Here is an 8,642-nt window from a genome sequence, read left to right as displayed (position 1 = left end):
GGGGAACCAGTGGGGGTGGCTCGAATGGGAACTGCGCAGGTGGAGGAGGGAACGGAGGTGGTGGAGGTAGTAACAGTGGTGGTAGAGGAACGGTGGTCGGTGGGGGTAGGCATCACCATCATCACCACCACCATCATCACCACCATCACCACAATCAACAGCAACAGCAACATCAGCAACATCATCAACAGCAAGCAACGATTCATCTTCATCCCCAGCATCATCATCATCATCAGCAGCAGCAGCATCAACAGCATCAACATCAGCAGCAACAACATCAGCATCAGCACGAAGGCAGCGGAGAAGGAACGGGAGGTAGACACATCCTTGGCGGTGGAAGTGGTAGCAACGGTGGAGGTGGTAACGCAGAGGGTATGTCGTCTTCCGCGTCGCAAAGTCCCGACATCGCGTGCGCGAGCTTGCCGCTGGAACTACTGGCGGCTGGCGCGCTCGGCGTCAAGGAGGAGCGAGAGCTCGTCTCCGCGGAGGATTTGTCGTCGTCCCAGGAGCCATCGGGAGGCAGCAGCAGCAGTAACGGAGACGCCGGTGGCGGTAGCAGCGGCACGAGTGGTGGTGGTGGTGGCGGCGGCGGTGGCGGTGGCGGTGGCGGTAACATTGGCGGCGGTGGTGGCGGCGTTGGCGGCGGCGGCGGCGGCGGTAGTAGTGGTGGTGGTGGTAGTGGTGGTAGTGGCGGCGGTGGTGGCGGTGGTAGCAGTGGTGGTAGCAGCAGCAGCAGCAGCAGCAGCATTAGCAGCAGCAGCAGTGGCGGCAGCGGCGGAGGTGCCGTCGGTGGCGCCGGTGGTGGCAACGGAAACGGCGGCGGCGGTGGCGGTGGCGGTGGTGGCGGCGGTGGCGGTGGTGGAGGTGGTGCCGGTGGTGGTAGTAGACAGAACGCGAGGGAGTCCCTGTCGGTGATCGTGCCACCTCAGGACGTGGACGTGGACTCGCGCGACGCCGACTCGGAGCTCCTCAGTCCGGGCAAGCTAACGCCGACGTCGGGGATAAGCGTCTCGGTCGCGAGTATGATCGACGCGACGGACTTCAGGGCGATGCAGCCGGAGCCGACCTATCAGACACTAACCTCGGTCGCGGAAAGGATGTCACCGCCTGGCTTCAGTCCGGGTTCATCTTACGCGACCCTGACGCCGTTACAGCCGTTGCCGCCGATCTCGACGATGAGCGACAAGTTTGTATACAGTGCACACGCGGCTGGCGGCGTTACCGGCAGTTTCGCGGTCATGCAAAACAACGGCCTCGGTAACATCGGCCTCGGGATGGGTAGCTCGCCGTACGCGTACGACAAATTGCCTTCGATGAGCATGTCGCCGCCGCACAATTATCCTTCTCCGGGCGCGGGCCTTCAGCCGAGTCCTTTGTCGCCGCAGAGCGCCTACAGTCAGAGCGGATTGAACTCGCCGCACAAGTCCGCCAGTCCTCACTACGATCCGGCCTTTTTGCCGAGGTTGCAGCAGAGCCCAGCGGCGTTGAGTCCAGCTTCGCCGCCGACCGTCTCGGCGACGGCCACTTTCGCGCCTTCTCATCATTCCCCGCCCACGCATTCGGTGCCCGCTGCCTCGCCACCACCTATGCAGGCCCAGCTGCAGCAACAGCAACAACAGCAACAGCAACAGCAGCAGCAGCAGCAGCAGCAGCAGCAGCAGCAACAACAGCAACAGTCGATGCCGCAACAGACGATATCGCACACGCAGCACGTGCAACACACCTCGGTCGTTATGAAGACCGTTCCGCCACCCGGCAACGGGGCCGGTGAGGTCGAGGAGATCAACACGAAGGAACTCGCGCAGAGGATCAGCGCCGAATTGAAGAGGTACAGCATACCGCAAGCGATATTCGCCCAGAGGGTTCTGTGCCGTAGCCAGGGCACGCTCAGCGATCTACTGCGCAATCCGAAGCCGTGGTCGAAGCTCAAGAGCGGCCGCGAGACCTTCCGACGGATGTGGAAATGGCTACAGGAGCCAGAGTTTCAGAGAATGTCAGCCTTGCGGCTAGCAGGTTAGTCCGTCAGTCGAAATATCTCCTATGATACAGCGACACACTCCTTTTCTCGTCACCTTTATCTTTGCTAAACCTCTCTAACTGGAACAGTGTCTGCAAATATACTTATAATCATATATTATGTCTATATTCTAACCAAAAAGAAGAAACAGAATCGCGCTATCGTCTCGAGCGCGCGCGCGCGTCTAATCCGTGAACGCGGTCTAATCCCTGATTTACGGCTTTCACGCGTATATCGTTGTCGTTCCCCGCGACGCGACGGATCCAGCGTGTCGCCCGCTTCGGGAATCTTTTCGTTACGATTCCCGCCTCGAATTTTGCCTTCTTACTTGATCTTACCTTTGCCAATCGCGAATGCGAAATGCTTGCCAATCCGCTCAATAGATGTACATATATCACCTTCTCAAACAGTCTCTATAGCTCCACGTCGTGTCGCGTTTTGCTCGGATATTTCCAAGCTACCCAAAACCTCTCGAAGTACTGCGTCTCCGTAGAAAGCTAGTTTATACTGTTCAACAGATTCTGTTCGACTCGTGTCATAAGTCTATTCTCCCTTGATCCCTAAAACGTTCAGAAGATCCCAAGATCGAATGTCGATTGTTATTTATTCGTTATCGTTATTTTATATCGTTATTTGGAACGACGAATACGACAAAGGATAACTGTCATATACGCCGAAGGATGTCCGGGTGACAAGAGGACGTGGTGGCTTCGTGAAAATCACAGAGATCACGGACAGTCGGAGGACGGACGGATAAAGAGAGGATGCAGGGCGGTCTCCGTGTTTTGGAGACGGCCAGACGAAATCGGACGAGCGCGTGCACGCGCGTAAGAGACGCGGGCGGAAGCGCACACGTGGCACCCACGTGGAGAGGCGTTCCCTTCCATATCATTCAGAGATAGACGCGCGGAATAACACTTTTCGAATTCAACATCCTTTGCCCCGGCACAACAGCGCGTACAGGTATTGATCGTGGTCACGCGGTGTTCGCGGCCAGGCGCAGACGCGACCTCGACGACGCCATGTTCGCCATGCCGCCGCCACGCTGTCCGCCATCCCCTCTCCCGCCTTCCGACAACCCTTGTCCCCTGTCCAACCGAGGAGCGTGTTATCTTCTGCTCTGTGTGATTTCGCGCCGGTGCGTGCGCCCTTCCGCCACTTCTTTCACATTTTTACTCGAACAAGTCACTCGATGACAGAATTATTTCTATCGTTTTGAGATTTTCCACTGGTCGCAAATGTCTTCTTTTAATGGTCTTCGATATCGAGATTTCACCATCGTGCGCGACATTTTTTTCTTTACAATTATTATTTCATAAAAGATTTCTTCCCTTCGTTTCGGTTAGGGGTAAAATACTTGCCATTGCAATCTTGTATAGCGGCTATTGGAAATTCCGGTGGGATCTCAATAGGAGATGTTGACGCAAGGTATTGGTTTCTCGGTCTGTTTAGGTAACGAGGTTTAATGACCCGGCGAATCGTTGATTGATGATCTAAGTTTCAGCGGCTCATGGTTTTAGTTTGTACAATTCGAATAGGTTCTCCGACTTTTAATCATCTTCTTGTAGTGGTATCTATATATATGTAGAATGCGTCATTTTCTGATTATAGAGGAATAGGAGATGAAGAGAGAATAAACGATAGTAGTAACATCTGTTCCAACACATTCACCATTGTCCATCTTCTCTTTTTAATTACAAGTCTTTTACGATAACGTACGAAAAGAAAAACAAAAACGTCATCAACTTTCGAATTAACAGCCACGATAGCAACATTACTTATCGCTATGTAATAGACGCAATGCAACGTAAACGTTAGTAATAGCTGTGCTGATATCGAGTGAAATTTTCTCTATCCAACTCTAAATCTTTGACCCTATTTGCTATCAATCGCAATGACGAAAACGAGTCGCCATTTCAGACGAGAAATGACTTTTCTGATTCTAACTGTCGCGTATATAGCAAAGAAGGTCAAGACACAGAGATGGCAGGGGGTCAGAAATAAGAAAAGCAAACTCGCGTACAGGGAGAACAAACATTTCTCCCAAGCAGCGGGCTCTATTCTCACCCTCTTTCCGCCGTTCCTTTTGTACGATGGCAAAGGCGTAAAGATAATGTCGAGGAGGGGCCAGTAACTATTCTGTAGCCAGTCGAAGCGCTTCCTCCATTCTCCCTTTCGCTCCTTAAAGCCTCGCATAAGGGTCGCGGAAAGGCCAGGAGCGGGGAGCCAGAAGAAAGCGTGGAAGAAAAGGTGGCAGTAGCAAAGGGTTCGTCGACGAAACAATGCTGGGAGAAGAAGGGTTCGATCCAATGCCCTTCAGATTAGAGTCCCCGCCATTGTTTCTCACGTTTCTTTTTCGCTCCGTTTCCAAGTGTCTTGGTGTCGTCTCATTAAAAACACGTTCGAAAGTGGCGCGCGCGCGAAACACAGGCGGTCACCCCCTTGGGAATCCTCAGGATCTCAGTCATCCCTTTTTCTAGGAAGACAACCCATGGTAAAGGTTATTCGATTCTTCGATCGATTCTTCTTGTCACTTTTCTGCAAGAAATTTGTGTGCAATAGAATTCTATTTCTATTTGTAATCTGTATGCATCGGGCTTTTATATAATACTGCCATTCTAAAACGAAATATTCTAGTTTCAAGATACGTATTTCGAAATATTTGAAGTTGCTTGTGTCTTTCATCTGTTTTTAAGTAAGCTTATATTGTATGTGTAGGTTGTTGCAAAATAATGACCAATATTTTGCATTGTTTCTTTAGTTTCGGAGTGGTAGATAAAGACATTTTAATCAAGGACGGCAGAACAATAGCAGTTCATGTTCCGATAAATAAATTCAGCCGGCGGTTCATTTAATAGAACAATAACTAAATAATTTTATTCTAATAAATACACCATAGATGCTTATGTATTTATGAGAAACAGGCGCCAAAATATACAAAATGCATATAATATCCAAAAAAACGCATAAAATATTTAGAGTAAAATAATCTTTATAATATAGAATCGATGAAATAAATCTCCTGTCTAGCCTCTATTTCTTTAATTGGGTTCATAAAAATATAAAATTGTATAAATATTCATATGTTTCCAATAAATGGAATTCCGATAAATTCAGTCACACTGTCAATTACCAGAATATTCTTCTTCTGTAAATACAAAAGTACTGTGTCAGAAAACTGTAACAAATATCAAATGGAAATGTATAAATTTATCGAGAATTATTCAGGGCAGAGATTTTGAAGTTTCTGTTAGTCCAAATTTTGGTCGTACGACACGAATATTTGACTTTGATTCACATTTTCATCAACGCGTAGTTTCCTCAGAACTGGAAGCTAAAATTTTCTCAAGAAAAGTACGATTGTTACAAATGAAGAGGACGACTACGATACCTAAGAACGCTTTCGTTTCGCGGCAACTCGTGCACAGCAGTTATGTATACGGCCTCGTAAATGATTCAGAGCGAGGATCGATGGGAAAGCGGTGCTAATTCCAGTCCCCGTATCTTCGGTTTGTACGCTTGCAATAATGGACGCGCGGCTGTAGTAATAGTCGTATCGATCGTGCCGCGAACTCCAAAGCAACAAACGTTTCGCATTCACCAGTTTTTTCCTTTTTCTCAACCGTACTCCAGTCGAAGGTTCGACGCTGTGCCAACCGAATCTTCACGAGCGAATTCAATTTAGACTTTCGATCGGTCTAATTTCGATAGGAAAATTCGGTCGAACATGGTTACAGAACGCGGTCGTATCTTTTCTCATCCAAAGATTCCACTTTTTTTCTAGCGTATCTCTCCGCGAATTCATAACGCGATTCAACGTTTAACAGGAGAAAAGAAGGTATCGTTGACGACTCGTGTTAGCGCCAAGATCGATTGTTCTCTCGATTGTAAAAACACATTCGACGTGTTTTTTTCCTTCGTTTTCCGTGCTCGACTCTATTCGTAGATCGCAAAAACGTCATCGGCGACCTCATTACCGTTCAGCTTGTAACCTTGAGGCGACTTTTTCCTGAAAGAAGCAAACCTCTAATTTAAACTTCATTAACTATGCCTGTAACACGAGTTCCAGGAGGAAACAGCATCGACGAAGATCGAAAATAATAAATCATTTGGCGGTAGATGAAACCTCTACTAGGATTCCATTCCTTCAATATTCATAAGACTACTACTATACTATACATATTGTATACTACTATACATAAGATTATTATATAGTAAAATATACGAAATTGCATAAACGTTCATAATCTAATGCGATTTACGTAGGTGGGTTTTAGTTTTACGAACAGGTAGACGAATGAAAGGATCGCTGGAATTTATATTGGAAATTCGTTTTTATGGAAGTCGTGGCAGCTACTGATCGAAATTCATTCGATAATGACTGTCTCTGACTTGCCTCTGACTGTCATTTGCGCTTAATCGCGTTCACCGGTGTTATCGATCGTTAAAACGGGTCAGGTACATTAGTTACAGAGCCAGCGGGTCTCTCCTGTCCACGTATTTACTTTTCCCCACCCTGATGTGTCATTATCCGTCCTCGTAACTGCGTCTCTGATTTCGGTTTCCGCGATCGGTGCTCTTTCAGCTCGCGTGCCAACTTTCGCCCAGGGAAAATTGCCAGATTCGTCGTCCGAACGATTCCCGATTTTACAATTAACTTCTCTGTTTCAAGCATCGATACGCGATGGATTTTTAATTTGTTTAGAATTTTAGTTTGGGCTTTTAGTTCGTTTAGATTTTGGGATAACTTTGTTGTGGCTCAAAGTTTCCAGCTTCGAGGTTACATTTAGCTTTGTCTTATTTGTTAGTATCTCTGCGATATGAATTTGTTTGCATATTTTTCTGACTTTGGGAACATCGAAAATTGGGTATTTGAATTGACTCAGCTAAAAGTCGGCCAAAGTACTCAAGCTAAACGAATTCAGAATTTTTGTGCAACCGGTCGTCAAAGTTTCAGCGATTCAAAGCCAAAAAATTTGATTGGGATAGATTTAAAAATTTCAGCTTACTTTCAAGCTTATTGTTAGATAGCCCTATGCAGATGATCATGCCAGCAGATCCTAGCCGGTTCTAATCGTAGCTATGCGATGCTCGCGCGCGAAAGAAATTACAGATGCGAGTGACAGCTGGCTGGAAAGGTGTCGTTCGCAGGCCCGAAACGCAAGGAATAAAGAAATGGCGGCAAGAAACGAAGAGATATCGAGAATAGGAGGGGAGGGACGAAGGGAGAGAGAGAGAGAGAGAGAGAAAACGGTCATGTAAGCAGTAACTGCCGTAAGCAACGGGGACGAGTGACGTCACGGTCCCTCGTGGTACCCACATCATCTGTCGTCGTTATAGAGGTGCTTCGAAAAAAGAAAAAGATAAAAAAGGAAAGGAAAAAATATTCAAGAGGTTTCGTCGCGATCGGCGCCTCGTTTCAAGGATGCGATCTCGTACGCGTAAGGATCACTTCCTGCGAACCTCTTCTCACCCTTTCTCTCTGTCTATTTTTTCGCGTATTTCTGTTTTCGTTTGCCGTTCACGATCTGCTCCATAAAATCGAAGGTGGATCCCTCGAGTCTCTCTCGTGCTCCCTTGTGACCTCGATTCCGCTGCTCCTGATAACGCCCTCGTGGCCGTTTGCTGGCAGCTGCTCCCATTTTGATTCTATTCGATTTGGGCTGTTGCGAGTTTGCCACCGGAGTCCTGTCGAGAGATGGTAATTTACCGGTGAAACTTCTTCGCGTGGAAGGGATGTCCCGGTGTATAGATTTTAGGTAGTATTTACTCGGAGTTACGACACTGTGTCAAAGCCTCTACGATAGCATGGAAATTCTCGTCTCTTAAATAGAGACCTAATTGTTAGTCGTTGCGATCGATCGAAGGGCGATGGGAGATGCAGAAGGAGTTCTTTAAAGTGTTCTTTTAATTCTTGCGATTGAAAAAATAGAGGGAAAAAGTGATATCGAGAGAAGATTCATCGTTGGCGTAGTGAAAAATCTCGTGGAAGCACGTGCGTTGGTGCTCGAAACGCGTTTCCTCTCGTCACGGACAATAAAGAGCAATCGATGCGGGCTTTTACGCGACGAAGAGGACGCGCAGCGTGGTGACCGCCGCGGTTTCCGGCCCGTAGTCACAGGACAATTATTTTCAACGTGCTGGCTCCCCTGTTCCCTCGCAAGATTCCTCCTTTTCCAAGTATAGAATGTCCCCTATGCGCATGGCGACCGCTTCGTTTATTAATAACAATCGAAGACGCCGAAACCCGACTATGCTGGGATTTTTCATAAAACTCAACTCTCTCCAGTATAGAAAATATAATGTAATTTTTAAGTATATACGTTTAAAGTATAATTCGAAGCACGTTGCACGTGGTCAATGGCGAGACTTTTTATAGTTGAAAGTTTCAGAAGGAAAACAATCCTTGTTCGCGTTTCTCTTTGTATAAAAAAGCGAAGGAATGCTGTGATATCTTTAATCTCGCTGTGTCTTTTAGTCATTTCCGACAGGATCAAAAGATTAGAAAATGACGTAATAATTCAGTCCCTAATTCACATAATCTAGTCCAAATTGGCATCATTATTCGCTAACTTTGTCTCACCGAATTTATCTAATTTTCAAACGACTCTAGCCCGTGATAATA

The 8,642-nt window shown here is 47.3% G+C and overlaps 1 protein-coding gene across 4 annotated transcripts in view; it reads left to right on the top strand.

Moving 5' to 3' along the window:
* The window catches only part of LOC132906722 (one cut domain family member 2-like), a 262,308-nt gene that overhangs the window by 334 nt on the left and 253,332 nt on the right, over positions 1-8,642 (top strand). For all 4 annotated transcript variants that reach the window (XM_060959162.1, XM_060959163.1, XM_060959166.1 and 1 more), the window contains exon 1: positions 1-2,013. This exon is cut by the window's left edge and continues 334 nt beyond it. In XM_060959162.1, the coding sequence (XP_060815145.1) occupies positions 1-2,013 (2,013 nt within the window). The remainder of the gene's footprint in view (positions 2,014-8,642) is intronic.

The sequence above is a fragment of the Bombus pascuorum genome, chromosome 5 (genome assembly GCF_905332965.1).
Source record: "Bombus pascuorum chromosome 5, iyBomPasc1.1, whole genome shotgun sequence".
NCBI classification, from domain to species: domain Eukaryota; kingdom Metazoa; phylum Arthropoda; class Insecta; order Hymenoptera; family Apidae; genus Bombus; species Bombus pascuorum.
Note: the sequence above shows the minus strand (reverse complement) of the source record. Positions and strands in the feature narration are given on the sequence as shown.